The 27,901-nt window shown below is 41.3% G+C and overlaps 2 protein-coding genes across 3 annotated transcripts in view; one reads left to right on the top strand and one right to left on the bottom strand.

The window, feature by feature from the left end:
• PRKG1 (protein kinase, cGMP-dependent, type I) overlaps nt 1-27,901 on the top strand; it is a 1,243,017-nt gene that overhangs the window by 659,359 nt on the left and 555,757 nt on the right. The window lies entirely within an intron of this gene.
• CSTF2T (cleavage stimulation factor subunit 2 tau variant) lies at nt 547-2,977 on the bottom strand. Its single transcript, XM_003783668.3, has one exon. It carries the CDS (start codon nt 2,798-2,800, stop codon nt 995-997), a length of 1,806 nt encoding a protein of 601 aa, XP_003783716.1. The 5' UTR covers nt 2,801-2,977; the 3' UTR covers nt 547-994.

Here is a 27,901-nt window from a genome sequence, read left to right as displayed (position 1 = left end):
GCACCATCTGTGTAGAGAAGCTAGTGACCAGGAAACTGACAACTTTACTTAATGAAACTTTCCACTATTTATGAAAAGCCCAAAGCTGTATATAACTCATCCAGATCCAATGGTACCTAGACACTGATCTCTGGGAAGTATATAAGAGAATTACTCAGATTAAGACTCAGAATTTAAGGATTACTGAGAAATAGAAAGGTGCTGAAAGATTACTGGGCCTCATCAGAGCAACACTAAGTAAACTGGTTAAGCCTAGAATTGTTTTACAAAATCATTATGCTCAGGGCCAGGCCAAAATATTGCTAGTCTCTGAGGAGTGGGATAAATGATGTAACATCAAACCAGGTGTATTCCTTACATTTTGAAGTAGCGAAGCTTTAGAAAAAAACAATTTTCTGATACCAAAAGTTTAAACTTACCCCATCGTAACATTTCAAAAGAATTCTAAAACATGATGCTTAACCTAATACAACATTCTTTACCCTCAAAATTGGATTTTGGATTTGAAATGGCTTACCAAAAAATATAACTTAGAATCTTGAGGTAAACTTTTTTTTTATTTTGCTATATAACCAAAAAATCTTAAATCTATCTTAGTGCATTACCATTTTAACAGGTCACCTTTTAGTCTGCATGTGCAGTTTTCACATAGTTTTACTGAACATTTTAAAAATGCAGTTAACATATTACAGACACTTTAATATTGCTGCATATTCTTTGTAATCTTAAATGGTGTAATATAATCATGTTCAGAGCTATTTTTGCCTATATACAATGAGTTAAAGTGAACAGACCCACTCTCTCCTCCCCCCACCCTCAATAAAAAATAAAAAAAGAAAACAAAGAAATAAGACAATGAGAAATAAGATTAAATTCTAGGAGGAGGGAAACTCTAACGATTCAAGTATGAGACACAGAATCACTTTTTTGCAACCATTCTTCATGCTACAGAATGAACTTTCTGAGACTAAAACCAAGTGTATTCTAAAACCTTTTAAGAAGCTCCAGTGGATTTCTGGATTTGCTCCTTTAAAATGAGGATACTCTGCCTTTGCTCAGGAGGCAGCATGGCAATCTGATCTGCAGTCAGCTGAAGAACCTGCATGATCAAAGCTGCCTTTTCTTGATCCTGTGGAGTTACCTGGCTTTGACCAGGACTAAAACTGCTAGGTTGGCCTCCACCTTGCTTACTTGCCCCTTGCATGCCCACTCCTTGTATGCCTGCCCCCTGCATTGCTCCTCCTTGTATGCCTGCTCCCTGCATTCCTCCCCCTTGCATGCCTGCCCCCTGTATGCCAGCTCCAGGATTCCCCACCCCTGAAATGCTTGGGACCTGTCTGGGTCCCTGAGGACCACCTGCTCCTATATTAATGGGACCAGGACCCTGAATTGCACCAGTCATAGGGCCTCTGGAACTGGGGCCAGGGCCCCTCATCTCCAATCCTCTTGCATCGATGCCTCTTGCTTCCATTCCTCTGGTTTCCATCGCACAAGTCTCCATTCCTCTTCTCTCCATTACTCGTGTCTCTAAGACTTCAGTTTCCATGGCTCGAGTCTCCATCCCTCGAGAGTCTCTACTGCCTCTACCATCCATAGGGAGCCCCCTTTGATCAATCATGGGTCCTCTGGGCTCTCCAATTAGCAGCCTGGGATCTGCTAATGGCCCTCCTCTCATCTCATGTGAGGAAGGGCCACGGTTGTCATGACCAGAGGCATGATGCAGAGGGGGACCCTGATGGGGTGGACCCAGATAACCTCTGGGCTCTACTTCTCCAGTGACTGAAAGCAGAGTCCCTCCACGTGGGTCATTTGGAGCATCTCCTAACAGTCCTCGAGGAGGCAGGCCACCAGCAGTCATGGGTCCACGAGGTATAGGAGCTCTAGGGTCTGCCATCTGTACTTGTCCCCGCTCTAAAGGCACTGGGCCAACCCCTGGCATTCCCACTTGGGGCTGCATTGCTCCTCCAGGAGTTAAAGAACCAGGACCAGGTCCAGGAACAGCAGCTGGTATTGGCCCTGGAGCTGGAATTCCACCCTGGATAGGAGTCTGCATCAGAGGAGGAATGTCCTTCACAGGTCTCCTAGCCAAATGCTGAGGCTGAGGGGCGGGAGGATTCTGCTGGTTCAGAAGAACATTAGGTCCTGGGCAGAGCCCAGGGCCAGGTCCTGGCCCAGAGACAGACTGAGATTTGCCTGGGATAAGTGGTGTGACATGAATCTTGCGATGCAGAATTTTCAGGGCAATCTCTGGATCCATGATCCTCATCACCACCTGTGCCTGCAACAGCGCATAAGCCAGCTGAGGGTTTTGAAGTAACATGTTTCGAGCTTCCTGGTGGCTATTTTGGACACAGAGCTTCATCTGCTTCATCAGCTCAAACATTTGCTCTGGAGGAAGGCTGGCGACTGCTCTGGTAATGGATTCAGGGGCATCTTCTGGATCGATAGGGTCCCCATAAGGCGAGTCAATGATGGGCGCTGCGGGCCCTAGACTCTTTAACTCTTCCTTATTCTTTTCACTGGCAGCATTGTCCACCCGAAGCGCTCTCCCGCTGAATTCCCGCCCATTGAGGTTCCGCATGGCACTGAGAGCGGTTTCCTGGTCTTGGTACTCGCAGAAGCCATAACCCTTGGGTTTCCCCGTCTCTCTATCGTAAACCAGCCGGAAACTGACAACAGAACCAACCTCTGAGAAAATGTCCTTTAACTGCTCCTCAGTCGCCTCATACGGAATGTTCCCCACGAACACGGAACGCAGTGATCGATCCATTGCCGGGTCTCTCACCGCCAAACTCGACATGATTCCGGTTGTGCGCTCAGCCCACAGCGGATTCTTCCAAGAGTCTGTCCTCTTGCGACCCACACTTCCGCTGAGCAACGGAAGCGGCTCTCAAATTCCGGGCAGAAACCTCACTGGTGCGCTGGAATCGTTCCGCTTGTCTGAGGAACCTGCATGCCACTAACCAACTTAGCTGATGTTTTCCACCTTCTATCCTTAGTGGTTCTGTCAGCTCCTTATTTCTGAAACGCATGATTCCTTTCCCACCTCATAATGTGCAGACTTTTCACGACACGTTTGTCGCGTGTTGACCATAGTAAAGATGGCCGCAGAGACTTCACCATGGTAACTAGGAGAGGACGCCTTGCTGACGTCCAGAGCGGTTGTGCTTCCGTTCCACCGGCGGGAAACCGCCAACCGAAAGCCGACTGGAGGAGGCGTATTTTTCGTTCTCGAAAAGCGTTTTCGTATAGCCGTTTATCTTTATTATAGTATATTTAATATTTAACATCACATTCCAGGCTATGAGTCAAAAGTGTAGTCATTTGAGAGCACATTTCAGATTTGTCCGTTAATATACAAAAGGAATGTCTCCTGTTAGCAAAACATTTTAGAAATTAACTGCCTGGGAATCCAAACAGCGGCGCGCGCCCGCGGCGGCCCCGCCCCCAGCCTGTTGCCAGGCAGACTCGTAACGGCCCGAGAAGCCGCCGATCCCAGGTTCTCTGCGCGCACCGCCAGCCGTTGTGCTGTGCTTGATAGTCCAGTTTTCTTTACTACTTGCTAATAAATACCATTTGATGGCTTCGGAGTATGGATTCATTAAATTCATTTAACCATTCTCATATTGTGAACATCTGGGTTTTGGTTCTGTTTTTTATTATGTGATACAAGGAATCCACCATCTCAAATATGAGGGGAAAACACATTGTGTTTTTTTTCTCTTCTGTTAGTTTTGCAGGCAAACATGTGAAACGTACTGAATGTGCCCCTCCCGCATTTGGACATAGAAGTGAAGCTTGGAGAAGGTTAGGTGGATTGTCCCCGGCCAAGCGGTCCCAAGGCAGAGCCCAGATTCTCACCCGCAGCTCCCGAGCAGGGTTACCGGGGGCAGGTGGCGGCCGCTGGCCACGTGCACTGAGCACCTGACATGTGGCCAGGGAGATTGGGGAATTGGATTTTAAACTTCACGTTTTGTTAATTTAAATACATTTTTATTCGACAGAGTCTCAGTATGTCACCCTCGCTAGAGAGCTGTCACAGCTCACAGCCACCTCCAACTCCTGGGCTTAGGCGATTCCCTTGCCTCAGCCTCCCCAGTAGCCCGGACCACAGGCACCCTCCCCACGCCCCACTATTTTTTGTTGCAGTTGTCGTTGTTGGTTAGCTGGCCCCAGCCGGGTTCGAACCCACCAACTTCTGTGTATGTGGCTGGCGCCATAACCACTGTGCCGCGGGAGCCCAGCCTGTTAATTTAAATATTAAACCAGGCCAGGCGCTGTGGCGCACACCTGGAACCCTAGCAGTCTGGGCGGCGGAGGCCGGGGGATTTGTTGAGCTCACAAGTTGGAGACCAGCCATCTGGTTTGAGAAGAGTGAGACGCCAAGTCTACTAAAAATCAAAACCTGAGGCGAGAGGATGGGGTAAGCGCAAGACTTAGAGGTCGCTGTGAGCCATGACACTCTACCAAGGGCAGACTCTGCCTCAAAAAATAAAATACATAAATATTGAAGCCGATGTTTGGCACTGGAAATTTTTTTAGTATTTTGAACAAATAGGGTATGAATCTACTTTTACAATGATAAATTTTATTAATTCTAAATAAAAATAAAATATTTCCACTTAAAATTTAACATTTTACTTAAGGTGCTATGCATGTAAAATATATGCAAGATTTTGCTTATTAAGTACAGAAAAAGTAAAAGCACATCAATTTTATACTGTTTACATGTTGAAATGATAATATTTTTGATATATGTACTGGAATTTTTTTCTTTTAGAGTCTCACTCTTTGCCCTGGATAGAGTGCTGTGGCTTCATAGCTCATAGCAATCTCAAACTCTTGGCTTAAGTGATTCTCTTGCCTCAGCTTCCCAAGTAGCTGGGACTTACAGGCACCTACCATAACATTCAGCTATTTTTTTTCTCACTCTGGCTCAGGCTAGTCTCGAACCTGTGAACTCAGGCAGTCCACCCGCCTTGGACTCCCAAAGTACTAGGATTACAGGCATGAGCCACTGCATCTGACCTCTGTATTGGATTAAATAACATGTATTTTGACGTTAATATCGCTCATTTCACTTTACATTTTTAAAGTGGCTATTAGAAAATTTAGAATTACATATGTAGAATATGTAATGTATTTATAGACTGCACAGTTCCAAAGCCTTTGCCTTAACTCCTAAAAAAGATAATTATTTCATTCTAAAATATGCCTTTGAGGGGGTTGTAAAACTTTGTTTCACAATTTAAAAATTCTATAGTGTATCTTAGGTATCCTAGTCCAATGAATAGATCTGAAATAAGTATAATGGTTAGCTACACATAAAATATATCCATTTACCTTGAAATGTTTTAATAGTCCTTTAAAACAGTCTTGCACATAGATAAGCCCAAGGCATATGACAGTTTATATCTGCAAGTGATATTTGTATCACCTAATAAAATCTTCTGGCGATGTCAAAGAAGAATGGACACCTACTAGTAATGTTGTCCCCCTTACCCCAGATTCTTTTATTGGGAGCAAGAGTGGAAAGAGTTGAGGATAGTACCATTTCAGAAAACAAAAAGCAACTTCATGGACAATTTAGACATTGAGTTTATGTGTAATTGTGTGTATTAAATGTAGTAATCACAAGGATAGTAATGAGCTATGAGAATAAATTATAAAATACATAGAACAACTTTTCCAACAGTTTCTTTTGTGCTACTCAGGAAAATATCTTAACCAGTGGTCCTCATTATTTAGCATATATCAGAATGACCTGGATCCACAGCGTGTTTAGTCAGGTTCTGATTTAGTAGGTCTGGAGAATTTTCATTTCTAACAAGTTCTCAGGTGATGCGGATGCTGCTGGTCTGGGTGCCTTTAGGAATCATTGGTCCTAGGAATTTTAAGGGTTTGTTTTCATCAAGACAAATGAAATTTAGTACACGCTGTTAAAAGTTGTGAGGGCAGATTTTTAAAACTCATTAATAACTTTTCATGCTGATCTAGTGAGTACATGCTGATTGCATAATAAAGATACCTGGACTCAAGGATCAGGTGAACAGAGAGCAGCTAAGGAACTCTGGAGGCAAAGTAGAAGGGATCAGGTACGACTGTTGAATGTGCTCCTCGTCAGGCTTTCCATGTCCTCGTTAGTACTAATATTTATTATTATGTTAACTGAATGGCCTAGACTCACCATGAGCTCCTAGGAACCTGTGTATGTTTTCTGGTCCCATTGTATATTTTTCATCATTCTAACTTGGAAGAATAACATTCATTTTATGCTGCCTTTTTATTATAATAAACTGCAAACTTTAGATATTTATAGTATGGCATAGGCTCTGAAGGAAAATGTGTATGATATCTTATATGTTGAGAGGTCTATTGTTTCAATAAGTCAACATGGCATTTATACTAAGACTGATTTTTAAATCCACGATGGCATTTTGGGCCAAATGAAAGCTGTCCTTTAGACCGTTTACCTCCAGAATTTATAAACTTAATCCATTGTTCAAAATGATTTTTACACTACCCTTAAATTGTTTGGGGGCCTCCATGGATGAATCAGTATCTTAACACAAAGGTATACCTTAACACAAATGCATACGTTGTTTTCAGAAAAGAGCATGATTATGCAACTAAACTTCCAACTTTCTGACCAGTTTTGGCAAAAATATGATACTTAGCTATTTCAAAATATCAAAACTTACATCAGAATGTAAGGATTTTGTAGACTTTAAGGAGATTCATTAAAACCTCACCATAGATTAAGTAGACAAATTCCAATAATAGGAACTAACTATGTTTTGAGTAATTGTAGGCATTTTTGAAACAAGTGTACGGGTCCTTCAAGGAACAACTCGAATGCACTCTTCCACAAAGTTTTCCCTCATCTTCCTCCCTCTTTCTCTAAGTCGGAAGGAATTTCATTTTTCTTCAGATATAAACTGTTTCTTATTTGTACCTTTCTGAATGATAGTAACTCTTTCACCTTTTAGTAAAATTATGATTTTTTGTCTAAACTATAAAATTGTATGATGTCCCCCTTCATTAATTAACTTAAACATATTATTTTGTTCCTAAGCGCAGTAGAGGAGGGAGTAACCACCTCCCTACATATGCTGGCCACTTTGTTACAGTCCCATGGGTGGTCCACTTATTTCTTCTGTATTTATTTTAAGCACCAGAAATACAGCAGTGTAAAAGGTAGGAGTTCTTTAAGTGTGGATATTAGCATCATATGAAATATCTTAGAAATACCAAACTTTGGGCCCTACTCCTAGGTCTATTGCTTCAGAAAGAGAGAAGTCTGTTTTAATAACCTTTTCAGGTAATTCTCATGCAGGCTAAAGTTTCAGAAACACTCCACCGCAGGAGACAATCACAACATGGATAGCGTCAACAGACAAGTAGACAGCTGTTCTGTCTTCCCTACTGTTTCTTCAGCAACTGGGATAGAGCTTAGCACAAGTGCATGCTCACTATGTATTTGTTGAATGAAAAATGGGAAGTGACCTTCCCCAAACCCTTCATTTTGCCCAGGAGGAAACCTGTGGCCTTACATAACATGCTCCAAGTCAGAGAAAAGACCTGCAGCCAGGACCCCTGCCATTTTACTCCTAGGCCACTCGTAGCTCTTCAGGTAACTTTTTGATAGAGCAGATACGTAATGAAGTATGTCGAGATGGAAGAGAGTGACAAGGTCATCATCAGGGAAGGCTTTCTGGGGGAGATGGGATTTAGGAGTGGGTTATAATAAACACAAGATGAAGAAAGTGAGCCAGGAGCTAGTTAGAGCAAGATAGGAACTTGGGGCCTGGTGTTTGTGATGCCCTCGGAGGAAACCAATAGAAAGTTGATGAGGAGTGTGATAAAAGTTTGGCTTCTGGGAGAGATTATCAAAGGTTTTAAAGACCCAGTTCATGAATGTGATCTTGCTATGAAAGTCAGTAGGCTTTTTTTCTTTTTTAAAAGAGGTTTTTCTGTGATAGTTTTTGCATGTGGGCTCTCTTTTTCAACCATGAATGACGTTTGATCTAAAATGTGGCAGTTGATCCAGTTAATACATCTGGAGAACAAATTTTACAATAAATAAATTGGTGGTAGTTGTTCTTCCTACATGTCACATACTCTATTCTCTGGCCCTTCTTGTTATTCATCTCCCATCCCGTCATGTATTCTCTGGCTAAATGCACCCCTCACTTCTCACCATCCATGATCTGTGTTTTCCCTCCGACCTGTTACTCATGCTGTTCCTTTGTCAGAGATGCCTTCTTTTCCCCTCTTCTCCTCATTCTCCCCTCCTAATTCCTTTCTTGTCCTTCAATGTTCACCTTTTAAAGGACAGTATAGGTTTGGGACCTATTTTCATCTAGCTTGTACTGGAGATATTAATATTGCATTACCACTGAAGCATAGAACCTATATCTCACTTGTATTTTTCACAATATCTAGTCCAGTGCCTTTTATATTCCAAGCACTCAGTAAATATTTTTAAAATTAATGAAATACTACCTTGTAATAACAGAATATAGATGTTAATCAAATGCTAATTTGGTGTGTTTAGCTGACAAAATATTTTCCGTTGGGTTTTCACACATGGTCTTGACAATAATCATGTGAGGTGTGTACAACTGTAGTGTGATCTTTAAGAGGAAGCAACTCCGAGAACTATGGACTAGAACTTGACCTACCGATGGACTCACTCAAAGATATCTTTTATAAATGCAAATTCTGAACACTTAATAAGGAAGAGGCCCTTTGATAAATGCTTTATTTGATATTTACGTAATTCTTTCAGTAATCCTTTCAAGATAGGCAGCCATAGGATATCAATTTATAGATTAAACAGAGGCACGGAGAAGTTAGTTAACTAGTGTGCTATGTTAATTGGCAGATCTGGGATTTGAACCCTGTTTTGAACCAAGTAATCAAGCTACATTATTTTCTATTAAATGAATTGCACAAGGTTCCATAGCCAGTAAGTGGCAGACCCTGAAACTGGCTCTGTTGAATTTCAACTTCCTTGAGTCCTGGGCACAATCTCCCTTGGCCTTTTTCCCTGATTGTCTCTGAGTATAACTAATTGCAATTTTGACATTACAATCAGTGCTGTGGCAACAGATGGACTACAACGTATAAGGACCGAAGCAATTGAGAAAACATTTGCTTTTTCAAGTTACAGGCTTACAAGGATTTTTTTAAAGCTTCCAGTTAGATAGGTAATACATATATTTTCCATAAAATGAAAGAACTGAAATTTCTGAAATCCTGCATTAGGTTGGTCTCTGATATTTTTCTCAAAAAAATCGTAATGTATGTGCTATGAAACAACATACCATGGGAAAAAGAACAAACTTCATTTATTTATACGCGAGATAAAACAGTTACTAGTAAGATAAACATTGTATGAATTTGGGCCTGCAGGGAATGTGCCACTTCTGGACTCACGGTTGAGCAGAGGCAAATGCTCTCCCTGGAAGGAAGGGGAGTCTGGCCCCCCACCCTTTTTTGTTTTTTAATAGATGATGAAAGTGAGGCCCAGGGAAGGAAGGAGACTAAATTCGGGCTAGCTGCCTAGTTCCTGGCCTAGTTTCTAATGGGATCTAGATCATGTTCCCAGTTCCTTTGTAGGGCAGTCGGGTGAGGGGACATAAGCACAGACTTAATGTCAGAGAGACGTGGATTGGCTTTCTAATGCAACAAGTCATTGTGTGGCCTTGGGCCAATTACTTAACCTCTCTCTGTGCTTCCATTTCTAAGATCTTTTAAATGACAATCATATCCCCTGTACTGAACTGTTGTGTGGAGTCCTGCCATATTTGTTTTTATTTTTGCTCACATTGGATGGTAATTATCAATCTACATTTGTTATATAGTAGATGGAACTATAGTAGATGAAACAGCAGCATCTGATGTGGAAAAAGACCCACATTTTAGTCTAATGCTATTTATTTTGGGGTCCATATCTTCATTTTTTATTATCGAAGGAGTTAGATTTGATGAACTAACATATCGGGCTATTGTCAGATTCTGTTATTTTAAAAGTGTACAGAGACAAGCTTGACTAACATGACATTTTTAACTTGGGGTAGATTTGTAGTTGAGCATGGGCAATTTTAAGACCTGATCCTACAGAATTTTACTGATGTTTTTCATGCACCCTAGGTTCTTGCATTTAATCATGAAATATACCCTTCAAATATTTAGTGAGCTGAAATTCCATGTATTCATTTTTATTAAAAGGGCCTGCCTGAACTTTGACTATGGAGGATGTAGGCTTATTCAGCACCACGTTGTTCTGGCACACGGGATACCTATCTGAGTGTGCAGTCATGTTCAGGATGCCATTAGGACTGCTGCGTTAGAGGGAGCCCTGGCGGGCACAGGCCGTTTATTCAAATGTTGAGAGCAGTGCCTAATTGGATAAGAAGCAGAGCTCTGTCATTCTTGCTTCTCACCTGAAGGAAGAGAGAGGAAGAAGTATCCTTATAGGCTGTGGAAAAGAATAGCCCTGAGACTGGGTCTGATTAAAGACATTCTGTTTAAGGTGAACCACTCGTGATTTTTTTATTTTATTTTATTGTATTGGTGGCCAGAACAATCCAATACTCAAGTTCAAAAAAATGTCTAAACTGCCATTCACTTCAGAGATTAGGCTGGTATCTCTCTTTAGAAGCTGGGCTGGGTTGAGAGCAAGCTTCTATATAGGCCAAATTTTGGGAAAGAGGCCTTTTTGAAACATTTGATTCAAGGCTCAGTCTGCTAAAAACAACAAAAGCCAGTGTAAGAGAATATATTTTAGATTCGTCATCACAGTTGAATGATCCTTGAAAAACATGACTTCAGGAGTGCCAGTTTAAATTTGTCATGTAACTTTAGATTCCTGAGTTAGACGTTAGATTAAAAATATAAAATCCAATGTTTATAGGAATGTAGTAGCTCACACTGTTTGGTACAAGTACAGAAACCAACTCCAGCCATCGTAAGCGAAGGAGGTGCTGATGGTATTTTGGGGACACTCTGGTATCTCTCAGCACCCACAGACAGTGTATTAGTCTGGAAGCTGCTATAATAGAACGCCAAAGGCTGGGTGACATAAACATCAGAATTTTATTTCTCACCGTTCTGAGCCCTGGAAGTTCACAGTCAAGAGGCTGAGCAGGTTTCAGTTCTCGAGGCCTTTCTCCTTGGCTGGCCAATGCTGCTTTTCCACTAGGTCCTCACACGGCTTTCTTTCTGGTGCACCCACTTCCCGTGTCCCTCCCTCCTCCTACAAGGACACCTGTCATAGTAGATTAGGGCCCCACACTTGTGACCTCATTTAGCCTTTTTTGTTTGTTTGTTTTTGCAGGTTTTGGCAAGGGCTGGGTTTGAACCCACCACCTCTGGCATATGGGGCCAGTGCCCCACTCCTTTGAGCCACAAGCGCCACCCAGTCATTTAGCCTTAATGACCTCTTTAAAGATTCTATCTCTACACAGCGTCACCTTGAGGGTTAGGGCTTCAACATGTGAATTTGGGGAGGACACAGTGGAATCCGTAACAGGCAGGAATGCCGTAGTCTTGTAGTCTTTAGGGAAAGAAGGAATGGATAATTGTAAAGCATTCGTATGCACCAGGTGCTCATTCTTCTCTGCTGAAGGACCAGAAGTCTCTGACTTCTCTCCCTCTTCCATTGCTGTTCCAGTTTTGTGGGGCAGAGAATCCTAATGCCCAGCTTTACTGTGATGTCTATTATTCAGTTCAGCCTGGGAAACGGATGGAGGCCAGGGGTGTTAGTGAGACCATTTAACCCCTCTGTGCAGGGGCCCAGCCTTCCGCTGTGGCAGGAGGGACCCCAAAGAGGGTTACAGTGAGGGAGTCAGTCTCCTTTACCTGCCAGGCCATGTAAGGTCCAGGGCAAGGGACTCAGGGGTTCAGGGAGCTAGTTTATCATCTGATACAGGTGCTCAGTTGTTTTAACCTCTGGAGTAGCCTCCCTGTTAATAACTGAGTATATCTATCGGCCATAAATTCCAAAAATACTTGTTTGTGACCTGCTCTGATTAAGGAGAAGAGCAATTAAAAGGGTTGTTTTGAGCTAGGCACCCATTCCTAATGTACTATTATGAGTTTTTCCACAAAATGTCTCTGCCATTCCCTTTAACTCTGCAAAAATAAAATGTCAGTTACAAAAATGAGTCACTATTACAAAAGTTTTAAAATACTGATTTATAGATAGCAATATGGTCTGACATAAAATGGTACAGAAGTGTTTGGCCCCTAATTTACAGTCTTCAAAAACCTCCCACTGTGTATAACGTATGATTTTCTTGAAAGTGAATAGACCATACATTTTAAAATGCCAAATTCTTCCATCCTTCCCGTAAAAATATTGACGATTTCTATCTTTGACGGTTTAATGATACAGTGATAAATGGTGACGATTCTTCCATTTATTGTCATCTTCTTCACTCTCTTCTGACATTTATGTTGAAATGGCTGTACACACTTTCTTACAGAGCAGTCCAATGAGAGAATTTCCTCTCTGGCCTCCGGGTGTTTCCCAATTCCCTGGGGGCTCTGGGGAACAAAACAAGTACCTGTAGGGAAACAGGAAAGCGCAGGTGACCTATTAGTCTGGAGCTCAGTCTTTTTTTAGCCCTGAAAATGGAATTGTGTGTGTTCGTCCATGGCCCCTGAGGGGTCCAGAAACAGAAACTGAAGCCTGCAGGGAGAATGAAGAAAGTCCCAAAGTTGCCCTTCCCATTTAGTGAGCTGGAGTTGGCGGCCCAGTTTGCAGGCCTGGGTAACTGCTGCCGGTGTTCCTGGACTGCACAGGGAGGGGTGGTTCTGAGAAATCCTTGCCAGATCAGGTGTCTCTACAGAGGGGGAGGCAGAGATGGGGAAGAGGAGGAAAGTATTTGTGTCCCGATCAGGAAGGAAACCTACCTGACACGTTTCAGATCAGCAAGGGTCTCGTAACAGCTTAGGATACTATTATCCATTATTTGGCTAAAGCGTATTCAGCCCCTATTTTCTATGTAGTTGGTCAGCACATATTTTGTGGAAGGTGGGCCCTGAGTTAGACAACAGGGGAGTTTAAATATGAACTGAAATGCGACACAAGCTTTCAGCAGAACTTTTACTAGAAACTTTCCTCAGCTTTTCTGTTGAACTTTCACTGAGGATTTATGGGGTTCCCATTCAAGTTTGTGGCGGAAGAACAGGTGTGCCTGCAAGGAGTGTCTGTTCTGTCAGACGAGACGGAGATGCAGAAAATGAGCAGACAGTTTCCAAATGCGTTTTTGATTTGTTCGATTTGCTGAGAGGTATGTAGAAAATGAAAATATAACTGCTGTTTATCCATTGACCCTCCTGCTGAGGGTAAAGAGGAAAAGGTGTATTTATTTTTTTTATTAATGAGAAAAAGACTGTTACTCCTCTTTACCATGCCAAGTTCTATATACCTCTATGTGTATCCACGGAGGACAGGCATTATGATTTATAACTGGTGGCATTTCATTCAACCAGTGTGACTCTGAAAGCCCCTCACACTCTCATCTATCCAGAGTCAGGGGCTTCAGGCAAACCTGTTCTATATATCAGGTCATTAATTCAGGGAGCGGTTATTGTCATTTTCTGGGTCTGGTTCTTAAACGCCAACCTTAAAATGTGATTTCTTGAGGATAATGTTAAAGTGCAGCATGTATAAAAATCACAACCAAGTTTATTCCTTAGTTAAATTGTTACAACTAAACTCAAATATTATTTGTACCTCAATCAAATGATACAAATGTGAGATTACCTTTGACCTCTAGTCCCCAAATACAAATGAAGCACCATAACAGCTTGCCAACCAAGGACAGGGAAGCAGGTACTTCTGTTGGTACCTTGATACATTGTCCTGTTTGTTTGTTTGTTTGTTTGTTTCCATACATATGAAAGGATTATACTTCCTCTTTGGGAGTAACTCATTGACCGTTATACCATATGAGGACTTTGCTTCCTAGATAGACCTAATTGACCTTTCATTTTTTTTTTTAGACACAGAGTCTCTCTTCATCACCTTGGGGTTGAGTGCCTTGTTGTCATAGCTGATAGCAACCTTAGACTCTCAAACTCCTGGGCTCAAATGATCCTCCTGCCTCAGTCTCCCAAGTAGCTGGGACTATATGTGCCTTCCATGCCACCCAGCTAATTTTTCTATTTTAGTAGAGATGGGGTCTCGCTCTTGCTCAGGCTGGTCTTGAACTCTTGAGCTCAAGCAATCCACCTGCCTCGGCCTCCCAAAGTGTTAAGATTACAGCTATGAGCCACCATGCCTGGCCCTAAGTTGATCTTTCTTTCTTTTTTTTTTTTTTTATTGAATGGTAACTATGTACATTAATGCACTTCTGGGGATCTATCTTTCTTTCTTTCTTTTTTTTTTTTTTTTTTTTGAGACAGAGTCTCAAGCTGTTGCCCTGAGAAGAAGTCTGTGGAGTTATAGCTCACAGCAACCTTCAACTCTTGGGCTCCAGGGGTTCTCTGCCTCAGTTTTTCTATTTTTAGAAGAGATGGGATCTTGCTTTTGCTCAGGCTGGTCTCAAACTCATGAGCTCAAGCAATCCACCCGCCTTGGCCTCCCAGAATGCTAGTATTACAGGCATGAGGCAGTGCGCCCAGCCTAAATTGGCCTTTCTTTATTCCTGTCACCTAAATGTTTCCGTCTTTCTTTGCATTTCTGTAGCTGCCGTCCACTCTACCCCTCACTTTCTGACCACTTGCCTTTACTCAGAGTGTATGTTTCCTATCATCTAGGTACAAGAGACTTCTATGTTCCTAGAGAGAACAGCACCTTGGGAAACAACAGGAAGCTCCTCCACCCCTGCCTTTGGCTTCTCTCCTCCTGGCTCCAAGGCAGTTCTGAGTGCTCGCCTCAAAGCTGTGGCTTTTTTTTTTTTGTCTACTTTCTTTGGAAGACACCAGCACTTTTTCCTGCATGTAGGAGGTAGCTGTCAGTAATTGTGGGTGGTTGGGTGAGAAAGTAGATAAGACGAAATTGCTGGAAAGTTAAATTAGGGGAGAATCTTTGAGTTACGGGTGAAGACATAAGTAAAGTTTTTAATGGAATGGGTGGAATGGAGCCAGAATGGAAAAGGCCTCAGTAAACCACAGCAATGATGAGCTTGTCGTGTTTTCTCTTTAAATAGTTTTTCCATAGACATTGTAGGAAAGGAACAATATCTTTTCTTCACCCACCCTAGGTTCATGGCTGAAGCCCCCCAAACAAAAGACAGATTAATACGAGGGAAACATGCACATTTATTTAATGTAAGTTTTAGATGATATAGGAGCTTTCACTAAGAAAAAAAGAACTGGCTGGGTGTGGTGGCTCATGCCTATAATCCTAGTACTTTGGGAGGCTGAGGTGAGTTGATTGTTTGAGCTCAGGAGTATGAGACCACCCTGAGCAAGAGGAGGACCCTGCCTCAACTAAAAATAGAAAAGCTCTCCTTCTTGTGGTGGGCATCTGTAGCCCAGCTACTGGGGAAGCTAAGGCAAGAGGCTCGCTTAAGCCCAAGAATTTGATGTTGCTGTGAACTACGACATCATGGCACTCTGCCCACAGTGACCCAGTGAGATTCTGTCTCAAAAACAAAAACAAAAAACTGAACAAACAGTAACTCCTGAATAATTTATGCTAGGTCTGATGGAGGTTGCGTAGCCATAGAGAAATATGAGAGGAGGACCGAGGGTTATGAACTAATGGTAATAAACTGAAGGAAATTAGAAAAGTCTGCTTGTTCGTGTGTGTGTGTGTGTGTGCATGGATATGTATATACATGTACATATTGTGTTTTGGTGTCTCTGTGCCTCTGGCTCCTTTCCCACAGAGAGGGCACCTGTCCCATAAGGGTCTTATGACCCTTGAGGGACGCTCAGAAAACCCTTCCCAGGTTTTATCACTTGCTTCAAGGAAGAAGGATGTGGAGAAGCTGAGAGTGTTTTCACAAATTCCAAGGTGCCATATTTGGGGATGGTGTCTCCTGAACCTCATCAATATTTATGGATTGAAGTCATCACCACTTTGTAATGCTTATTATTCATAGTATCCAGAAAATAAGTATCTTTTTATAAATGCAGACCTTCCAATGTTTCATACTCATCACTGCACCCTAAACGAAAGCCACATGAATCCAAATGACGATTTTTCAAATTGCAGTGCCACACACCGTACTCAGTGCTTTACACCTAATTGCTCATTTGACCCACGTGGTAACACTGTGAGGGCATTTTGATGGATGAGGAAACTGAGGCACAGGCAGGCTGACTAATTAGCCCAAGGTTATATAGCAACTAAGAGACAGAGAAACAATGTAATTACCAGCAGTTTCACTCAGGGAAAATGCTAATTCCTGAAAGTTTGGACTTATTTTTTTCTGTACTTAGAATAAATGTTTTGCTCCCTCAAAGGAAAAATTCTATTAAATCTCACCAGCAGCCAAATTTTCTACCTTTCCTTGCCTTGTCAGCTTGTCAGCTTTGTAAAGAAACGGCAGCCTAAAACTGACGGAGGGAAACGCCAACACCTCTAACCACACAACAAAACGTTGACAATTCCTTGCAAAGGGTTATTTTATCATTTATTTCGTCGCACTAAAGCCAGCTGCCAGTTGCACAGGTGATTTAATAGACACCATTTAGCTAATATATTATTTTGCCCAGAAAATTCATTGCCTTGAATTCTTTTATAATCTTTGGCGGCTGCTAACGTATAAAACCAGAGTGCCTAGAAATTCTAAATTATTTCACAGGGGGGGAAAGTAAAGCAGAGATGGCTATTAATATAAACTGTTTCACATTGAAAACGTCACTCCACATAAAGAAATATACATGGAGTAAGATTTATATGTTGCTTTGGGAAGGAGAAGCACTTAAAATAGCAAATTTCCTGTGTAGAAGTTCCAAAGGTATTATTTATGTAAATAGCATATTAAAATGGATTGAAGATTTTCTAGGTTTAAAAGTAGAAGGATGAATATAAAAGTGTTTTGCAGACTCTGAAACCTTATGTGCACCTCAGGCTTATACAGCTTTGTGCAATACGGCTGATTCGGTTTGGTGTATTAGTACTGGGCCTGGCGGGGGCAGCAATAGGATTATGTGGCCCCAATGTCTCTTAGGGAAAAGACATACAAATATCATTTAGAATCCCAAATGTTACTGAGAATCTAAAAGAGCCATTGAAATTCAGTAGATCAGTATTTACTGTGATTTTTATTTCTTACATTTATGTCCTGCTTACCATATTGGATGACAGATTTCTCTTTATACAGAGGAAAAGAGTGGCCCCAACCTTCAGAAGTGCACAGGGAAGGTGTGAGCTGCCCTCCTGCAGTGCCCCTCAATCACAATCACAAGGGGGAACAGCCACATTCACAACAAAGAAGATGGGTGGGTGAAAGAGGGGAGGTGAAAGGGAGTAGAGTTTTAGAAGAGAAAGGATCTATTTCTTATCTCTTGAAAGACAGAAGGAAGGGCTGCAGAGGGTAAAGAAATGACACAGAGAGGTAGACGGAGGTGATAACATCAAAATCTTTGTGTGCTGCAGCGTGTACCACCCGTTCCAGAGAATGGCAGATACACCCGTCAAGGGCCAGGACACCTTTCTGTAGGCACTGAATGACTGAACTGTCCCTTCTTCTTACCATCCTTTGGAGCAGTAGTTCTGAAAGGTTGGAAGGAATCATTCACTATAATCACAAAATACTAGAACAAACTGAATGTGTATCAGCAGTAAATTAGATAAGTGGATTATATTTATTAGCACTATATATGATTAAAAATTATGTTTTTAGAGAATTATATGCAACTTTTTTTTTTAAATTTTGAGATAGACTCTTACTCTGTCATTCTTGGTGGGGTGCCATGGCATCATAACTCAGAGCAAGCAACCTTAAACTACTGGGCTCACGTGATCCTCTTGCCTCAACCTTCCTGAGTAGGTAGGAAGGCACCTGTTCAGGCACAAGTATAGGCACATGTCACCACGTCCAGCTAGTTTTCCTATTTTTTAGTAGAAATAGGGTCTTGTTCTTGCTCAGGCTGGTCTCAAACTCCTGAGCTCAAGCATTCTTCCCACCTAGGCCTCCCAGAGTGCTAGGATTACAGGCGTGGCCCACCATATCCAGCCTACATGCAACTTTTTTTTTTTAAATGAGAAAAACTTACATGTGTTCTTAGGGAATAATCTCTTAAAATGTCTGTAAGTGAAGGATAGGATCAGGACAATGTTATCTTTTGTTCTCATTCCTTTTCCATCTTCTCCAACGGGGTGTATTCGTTTATTGGTCTACTCATAAAGTATTTCTCAAAGGATAAATAACACAATAGTATTTTCTGTTTTCTAGGGATAAGATTAGAGAATAGGGGCCCTCAAGGAGTAGGGCACTGGCCCCGTATACCAGAGGTGGTGGGTTTGAACCTGGTCTCGGCCAAAAACTGCAAAAAAAAAAAAAAAAAAAAAATCCTAAAACAACAACAACAACAAAGATTAGAGAATAGGATAATGGGGAGGTTCATTTTTTTCTGGTTTGTCTCCTGTTTACTATTAGACTTTCTTTACTCTGTGTTCTTCATCCCCTTACCCACAATAGCATTTAATTAACAATAACTCAGAGTTCATCTTTCTACCCTTTGTTAGACTTAACAGATAAGCAAATTTGAAATTAAAAAAGATCTCAATCAAATTAATATGCATTCAATCTCCCTGTAGGAACTCACTGGAATAAAGATACCTGGACCTCCTTCAGGCAAATTATATAAAACACTCTGGACAAAGAGTCCTAGGATCTGCATTTGGAATGAACATCTGAAAACAAGCCCTCAGGGGGGCTGCAGACTTTACTTTGAGAACACTTCATTTGAGCATGATTGCTGTTATATTCCCTCGAAGGGCACTGAGGTGTCCCAAAATGTAATTGCTCCATGGACTAGATGGCGATTCAACAGTCTAAGAAATAAACATCAGTTAACATAGTTATTATAATCATTATTGTTACTATTATTGGATCCTTTATCCCATTGACTCCTTCCCATGTGAATTAAGGGGATACATTGCCATTCTGGTCGTCATTGCACCTGGGTATACCCTGCCTTATATCTGAGGGGGTAACGTAAATAGCCCTAATGTGGAAAGTCAGAATGAGAATGTGTTTGAACATTTTCCTGGAAACCTTAATTAGGTGGGTTATTTTATCTAGTGATACTCTCAAAACTATAGACGTTTTTATATATGCTTGAGTGTGTCATTAGACAGGTGGATCTGAGGTGTCCACAGTGTTAGGAGTATGAGGATGTCCTCTATGTTATATCCTCTCCCCAACCTCCCTTCCCATGAACTCCAGGGCTTTGCAATGTAGATGTCAAGCTCATCTCATCGTAGCTATTCTGTATTCCTTTTTTGCAGCGTGATGGGCCCTTACTCCCTCTTCTCCCGGTGAAATGAGACACTTCGCTGTTTCTCACTTCCTACCCCTGCACCTATGCCCGCCTGCTTCTTGCCTGTTCCTACCTCCTTCCCCCGTGGGGAGTGGGAGAGAATTTGCCTTCCACAAGCTTCCCAAAGCAATCCACCTTTTGTTCGTCTAGCAAGCAAAAACTTGACTCTTCTAGCTTATCCTTCATTGTCCTGGTTTCTGATCATTGTCCTGGAGGATATTTGAGTGGCTTCATCTTTGTTTATCGTCAAACAGGACATTCTCTGCCATTCTCAAACTCAGGCCTGAACTAAGCCCAGATAACTGGACACCCAGGTGCCCTAAGATCTCTGTGAGGTCTTTGGTGTTCTGAGAACGAAACATCTGCTTGACATTTTACTTAAAAGTGTTTCCTGGAAGTGGGTTTCCAGGTCATTAACCCTGATAACCCTGCATTCCTAAAGTGAGCAGACAGTGAGACTCCAGGTTCCCAGGACCTTCATATAATAAGATACATTGAAACAAGTACATGTGTTTTCATGTAATTGCTATTGTTCGTTGGGTTGCTAAGGTAACAAGTACCATGTGAACGATTAGTATCACTATGGATATAGCTATTGAGTGCTATTATAAAAAAAAAAATGCATGATTCAGCAAGTTGCTCTCCATGCTTGACCCTCAGTAAACAGAATGGATTGATTCCAGAAAAGCTGCCTGTACACAAAATTCTATTTTCCTGTTGACATCCATTATAAAATTAGAAATACTATTCTGTTACTGTCTTTTATAAAATATTGTTTTCAGTTAGTAATGCAGCAATCTTAACAAACCTGTATATAAAAGAAAATTTATATTTTTAGAGGAGCGTATACATTAGGTATGTAGCAACATATGAACACAAGATTTCTCAGGTTAGTTTTCTTTATGGAGAGGGTCGGTTATCACATTGTTATTGGGGGCCATGAGGGAGGGGTACCCTCTGCCCTGTGGATGGAGGAGCTCACAACGTTCAGCCACTCCAGGCTTGGGCCCTGGGGGTTCTGGGGGTGACTGGGCACATGGGGCATGCTCCCATCATCTCGGAGGGGCACTGGGTAGTTGTAGAGTGTGGCCCTATTGATCATGATAGAGTACTTGGTGTAGGGACTAAGCCAAGACCTGCAATGGTGAAGGACATGGCCAGCCCTGACTCCTTGGCCCAGGCATTCTTGAGGAAGGCGGGAAGTCTCACGGCCATCTTGGTCTCTCCCAGGTTAGTTTTCTTATCCATCTTTGCACCAGTCGCTTAAGGGTTCAGAGAGGGAAGAAAGATATCAGTCCTTGCAAAGAATTTTAATGGATCAAGTTTCTACATGGAAAATTTTTCCTTTTAAGTATTCTACAGCAGAAGAGCTCAGATACTGTTTGCTCGTTCAAATCCTGTTCTTCCACAAGTTTTATTAGAAAGGAATAGGCTAAAAATAAATTTAAAGGAGTTTGAAATATGGCCAAATATGCAAACAAACCATTCAGATTGTGGCACTTGTTCATTTGGCAACCTTCACACAATGGAGATTACATTCTATGAATTTTAGGTTTTGGTACTTGAGACATAATAATAGCAAATACTTAGATATTAATGATGACCGGCACACTTAAAAATTCACCTGGTGATTAAGAGTGCCTTTCTTTGAGGAGTTTATTTGTTGAAAGTAAAAATGCAAATTATTTCCTAATTATTATCTGATTAAATAGCCTAGGACTTAATTAGTCCCGCCTGATCTCACGAGCTGACAGCTTCATTCTAGAGACGGAGATAAAGAGAGCAACTCCGTTCCCATCTTCACAGAACTGTGGATCTAGCAGGTAAACCAAAATATAAGTCAGTACTTTAAATGAAGTATGATGACTGCCAGAATAAGAGAAATTCAGGGTTTTATTATTATTAGTTCTCAAGGTTGTCCCCATGACAAACTTTCCAGACCACGCAATGCTGAGACCTAAAATATGAATAGGAGGTGACTGGGTAAAGAGCTCAAGGGCATCCCAGGCAAGAGGAAAGGGATGTGCAAAGCTCAGGGTCAAATGCAGGGAGGGAAAGCAGACAGAGCCTTTCAGAGATAATATGCTGACAGAGGAGACTGCTAGTAACTCACTAGTAAGAATTAGACTGCTAGTAACGCAGTGCAGCACAGCCAGGAAGCTGGGCCAGGCCGGGTCTGCCCCTCTCTACTGTCGTTAGGTAGTACTGCTTTGGCACCCCTGAAAAAGTTCGCTATTAAATTGATACTCACAAACCACATCAGTTTAAGATGGAATTAAAACAATTGCTTTATCACTTAATTTCCGTTTTCTTCTTTCTGCTGACCTCCCTTGAAGTAAAGGTAGGGCAGTTGTTGTTGATAATACTGCTTTCTGCAAAGTGTGGAAATCCTGTCAGGGTTGGGGCCTTGGGGGAGGGAATGGCAGGTACGGGGAACACACCGGTGAGCTGCAGGATTCTGACCGCTTCGTGCAAAGCAGAAAGAAGACATGAGGGCACCGTCAGGTCACCGCACCTGGGTCTGAGATAGAGCAGAACTAGGCCTAAGATGAGTGGGGAAGCAGACGGAAGACAAGTAACAGACACTTGTTCTTCCGCGAGCTCCTCTCTCTCCCCTCTTTCTGTCATTTCATTCCTGGGTGTACATGAGCTCTGACTAACAGCTTAGGTAAGAGCTTGTCAGCAGGGGCAGGAGATCAGGGCAGCCGAAAGGAAAAGTTAGTCAGAGCAAGCGAGGGAACGTGTACCCACGAGGGCAGATAATTATTTTTGAAAATTAGTCACTGTACTGATATAATGTAAATGTGACTTTGTCGCTTAACTATGGGCAGATCTTTAAATCAGAGTATGAGATTTATGATTCTCAAGTAAGAAGGGAAACATCTCTAGGAATGAAGATGATACTATGGACACCATGTTACAAGCTGCTTTGGGAATTTCAGTCTTTGTTGCTTTCGGCCTTGCTTGTTATAGTATTTTTCTGAATCATTTTCCTATCTCAGGTCTCTTAGTTCCCTCTGTTTATGTGTTTATCTATATGTTCATAAAACACTTGTTTTCCCTTATGAACTAAATATTGTTGTGGGGGCCAGGTGTTGTGCAATGAATTTCCTATTGCTATAGGACTTACCTTCCAGCAGGGATGGGTAGGGTACAAACGACAAACGGATATGTTAAACAATAATAATTTCCCATTGGAATGAGTGCTTTGGAAAGAACATAAGTTACTGGAACAATCAAGAAAGGCTTCTCTGAAAAGGTGGCTTTTAATGAGACTTGAATGCAAAGATGAGAGTATTCCTGGCTGAGACCAACTAGTGCCAGGTCCCAAGGTGGGAACAGGAAAGCAGCATGGAGAGTTCAAGCAAAGGCCTGCACAGCTACGCCTCTGTGGGTGGGAGGCAGGAATGGGGAGTGGAGCGCGGCATAAGGCATATTACACAGGCTTTGTCAGAAGGCTCAGGAGTTTGAATTTTATTCTAGGTGTAAAAGTAACAAACATAATTTTTATTTATTTTATTTATTTATTTTTTTGAGACAGAATCTCACTTTGTCATCCTCAGTAGAGTGCTGTGGAGTCACAGCTCACAGCAACCTCCAGCTCTTGGGCTTAGGCGATTCTCTTGCCTCAGCCTCCCAATTAGCTGGGACTACAGGTACCGCCAGAACACCCAGTTATTTGTTGTGGTGGTTGTTGTTGTTGTTGCAGTTTGGCTGTGGCCAGGTTTGAACCCGCCACCCTCAGTATATGGGACTGGCACCCTAATTACTGAACCACAGGCGCCACCCAATTTTTGTTTTTTAAAAACATGTTACATAGTAAATATCCATGAGTCCATAGTGATATAAGTAAAAGGATTGAATACACAAAACTGAGGAGTTCAGATCTTTCTTACAGATAAATTCCAAATAAGAAATATAGATGACCCCTCTTCGAAGAGCTTAATTCCTGTGCCCTTGAGTGTGGGCTGGATTTAGTGACGTGTCGTGAACAGAGTATGAAAAGGGAAAAGTAAATAGTGATTCCACAATGAGAAACCTCGCAGGCATCATTAGAAACGAGGAATGAAGGTCAACAGGACCAGACATGATGGATGCAAAGGGTAGTTTGCTTCTGTGGTACTCATCCTCCAAATCCATGATCCTGAGAAAACCTCAGACAAACACACATGGAGGAACAGTATACAAAATGCCTAATTATTTTTCCTTAGAACTGTCAAGGTTATGAAAGTCATGGAAAGATTAAGAAACTCTCCTGAATTGGAGAAGACTAAGGAGATACAGTTACTAATTGCAACATGGAATCCTGGAATAAATCTTTGGACAGAAAAGGCTATTAGTGGAAAAACAGTGAAAGTTTGAATAATGTTATAGCTTAGTTAACAGCGAGGCACCGAATTTTCAGTTTTCACAAACATACTATGTTTAGGTAAGATATTGATATTGAGAAAGTTGCATGAAGAGCATACAGGAACTCTTCACACTATCTCTAAAACCTTTTCTGGAAATCTAAAATGATCCCTTAAAAAGTTAGAAAAGAAATAAAAGAGAGGATTCTAGCTTCTCTGTCATGAGGGATCTGAGGCTGGGTGCAAGGGTGAAAGCAGAGAGACCAGTAGGGACCAGGCCTGCTGGAGTGGTGGAGATGGGAGATGGGAGATGGGGGCGGCTGGGCTTAGGGGTTGATGGTGGAGATGGATGAAGGGAATATATCTGCACTGTTTTGGAGATAGCCAAGAGAAGATTTGATGATGGAATGGTTGGGAGGATGGGGTGGGGGAAAGAAAGAGATCCTATTGAGTCATTTTTCTAAAACATGGACCTAATCGTGTCCATTCTCTTTTCAGATATCTTTACTAGCTTGCCTCTAAACATGTAATAAAGAAATATTCTTCATCTTGACCCACACAACCCTCCATAATCCACTCACTGATGATAAGAGGTCAGACAATTAAGTTCAAAAACTCATCCTAGACATGGTGCTAAATACCTCATTGCTGAATCTCACTGCACTCATGTGGGAGGCACTCTCCTGGGGGAGAAGTGTACAGATGCTGGCATCTAGTCCACCCACCAAAGCAATTTTGTAACTCTTTTTTTCTGGAATGGCCATCAGAGCTGTTGTCTTATGATGTCTGACAGTTGACTTCACAAACTCATTTTGGGAAAAGTGCTATATACCTCATTGCTAAATACCAGTACAGTTTCCAAATGGCCAAGGGGAGTACTTCAAAGCGAACGGTATGGAGTTCTTGTATCTTACACATCTTACCTGCTATACCCCTTGCTCCACCCACAGGTGTTCAGACCTAATATTCTGATTCCAAGTCATCTCAGATCCTGCCAGAATTAAGTTTTCACCTGTTAAAACACCAGAACACCCTCCCATTGTCTAACTTGTTAATAGTAATAATAGCTTTTCTAGCTTTCCATGTCTTATGCTGAGAACTTTATCTTCATTACTGCATTGACTCTCATTAATAGCCTTACGAGGAGAGTGCTGTCTTCACCTTTATCTACACCTGGGGCAGCTGATCCTTCTGGGGAGTGGGATGGCTATACACTTTACTGTCCAAACTGAAAAGGAGCACTATCCAGTCATACTTAACCTGGAATAACAGCTGTAAACCGAGGCTGTTCCAAGGAGACCAGGACATACCATCCTAGTAATTGGTGTGAAAATAGATTTGCCAAAGGCCACACAGTTAACAAGTGATACAGCAGAGCTTTGAACTGTAATGTTCCTGTAATGTAGCAGCTTTTCAGAAAAAAAAAACCCTGCAATTTCTTGGTTTTTTACATTTTGTTTTATTACAAGAAATGAAGTTCACATGTAACCTTTAAAAAAAATTTCAAAATCCACTGTATTTTATTACCTTACTATGTCATTGGTATTAAAAGTTGTAAAATTCAAAATGTCTCTCATAAAAATATTACCCTTCATACTCACCTTGAACATTTATTTACAACATTTTTATAATTTGCTCAGAAAGACTCTGCTCATTTAGATTTTCTTCATTTGCCTTACATTTCTAGTGCCCTTAATTTTCTTTGGAAGAGTAGAAAATGATGCTTGTGAAATTTAGAGGACCTTTGATATCTTTGATGGAACAATGATTGACCAAATGCTTTCACAGAAACACTAGGCATGAAAACATTGCACCAAGTGATTTGAGCATAATGACTGCTCAAACACCTTCCACAAAATAAGCTGTGATGTCTTATTCCAACATCCACCCACTTAATGGTTTCACTGACATTCTCTTAGAACTAGATTATGAGTTTGGATAAATGGCCAGATCTCTCTAAGCTGCATAATCCTCGTGGATACAAATGATCTTGCTGGGCTGTTAATTAGTAAAGCACTTAACTAATGAGATGATGGTTAGTAAAGCAGTTAACAATGCAAGCATTTGATAAACCAGGGTTGGCAGCCTTTGTGGTTTAAATATAACCATTTTTTGAAGGGGGGCCTTAATAGTATATGTACAATATTTTACCAGTAGGTGGTGCTATCTTTTTAATAAATATTTATGGCTCAGCACCTGTAGCTCAAATGGCTAAGGAGCCAGCCACATATACCAGAGCTGGTGGGTTCGAATCCAGCCCAGGTCTGCCAAAAAACAATGACAACTACAACCAAAAAAGTGGGGCGTCGTGGTGGGCACCTGTAGTCCCAGCTACGTGGGAGGCGGCGGCAAGAAAATCACTTAAGCCCAGGAGTTGGAGGTTGCTGTGGGCTGTGATGCAACGGCACTCAGGGCGTCAGCTTGAGGCTCTGTCTCAAAATAATAATAATAAATATTTATTAAATGCACTTGAGTACTTAAAGGCCAAGAATTAGATTGACGGACTAAAGGAATTAACGGGAACTACTTGTCACCTAGAAGTAGACTTTGGAAAGTTCCTTAGTAGCTGAAACCATGCCTTTTTGCAGTTGCCTCAGAGTTAGAGCCACAGTTAGAGAAATTTTTGATAGGGAAGTGCTCTGGAAATCCATGTTACCGACTGCAGTAAACCCAACAGCTATCCTTGGATTCATCTGCTAGGGAAATAGAAGCTATGTGTTTCTCATACCTCGGAAACCATTTGCTGCTAATGGAATTAATATGCATACTTTTCCTAAATATTTTAGCCTCCTCTGTAGCTCAGGTAGAGTAAAGGCTGTTGTTACCATGTGGCATTTTTTTTATATTTCAGGTGATCCCTGTAGGAAATCCCAACTCCAAATACCAACCATAGGTGCTACACCGAATTTTCATCTGTAACCATGTAATTTGACATGATGCATTTTCTCCAGGGGCCACCTCTGCTGTTTCTTATAATGCGGTTTGGCTGTAAGCAAGCATCTCTGCCTTACTTTCTTTAGGGGAGGATTCATACTGTAGAGTTTTCATGTCAATGCAAGTAATTACATTAAATTATTCATGAAATAGTTTCCAGTTATGACTGTTTGTCATCAGAATTTTCTTCTGGAAATCTTTCATGTGATTTTTATTATTAGAATCCCAACTGTGGTCAATTTCCCTTCCATTCTCAAGCAACATGCTTGGTGCTCTCAAGCAACATGCTTGGTATGGAGAATATAAAACACCATTTCTGCCCTCAAGGAACTTACCGCATAATTACACTTATTTTTTATATTATGTTAATACTTATTAAGTATCTACTATTTTATAAGTGTCTATAGGGTGATAATTTATTTATCTTTGACAATAACCTCATGATCTAGATAAGATTGTACCTATTTTTATACATTACACCAATATTCAGGGAGGCCAAATGTTTTACCTCTCTGGAAAAGAAAGCAGTTCAATCCAAAGCTGTTTCTGCCTATAAGATGGATATTCTTCAGAGCAAACCATAGTTTGTTTTCTTGGAGCAAGTAGGGCAATAAGAAAAAATATGCATACATATCTCTGGAGTTCTATCTGCATTTTTAACATGGTGGTAGTCTAGGGTTGTATAAGCATTCATAGACATAATACAGAGTTATGTCTCACCCATCTCTTTGCTAAGGATTGCTTTAATGTTAATTCTCAGTCTCACACAAAAGTGAATAATACATGTTAAGGAAACAGGTAGAATTTCCTCTGCCTATTCTGTATCTTTCTAAGTAGAAGGATTTTCTCAAACAAACATGGTCCCTGTGGTTCAACCAGCACTTAGTTTAGAATCTGTTCCTTTCATAAAAGTATGACAGCATTAGGTTTTGACTCTTTTACCTTTTTTTTTTAATTGAGAAAAGTATAACTGATAACTTGGATAAATTGAATTTGACGTTTTGGCACAAGTGATCACCATACCTATTTGGCCTACCAGAGAGGTAGAGATTTCAAGATATTATAATAATCTTGATTCATTGAATTGAAAGTTGTCTGTAGTTATGGTGATACAATCTCAAAAGCTATAATCCTGAATGCTGAAATTCTGAAGGAGTATA

Source organism: Otolemur garnettii, unplaced genomic scaffold (genome assembly GCF_000181295.1).
Source record: "Otolemur garnettii isolate 467f Iridium unplaced genomic scaffold, OtoGar3 scaffold00008, whole genome shotgun sequence".
Classification (NCBI taxonomy): domain Eukaryota; kingdom Metazoa; phylum Chordata; class Mammalia; order Primates; family Galagidae; genus Otolemur; species Otolemur garnettii.
This window is presented reverse-complemented; position numbering and strand designations above follow the sequence as displayed.

Coding starts and splice junctions, on each gene's coding strand:
- CSTF2T (XM_003783668.3), bottom strand. CDS start 2,800: ATGTCGAGTTTGGCGGTGAGAGACCCGGCAATGGATCGATCACTGCGT.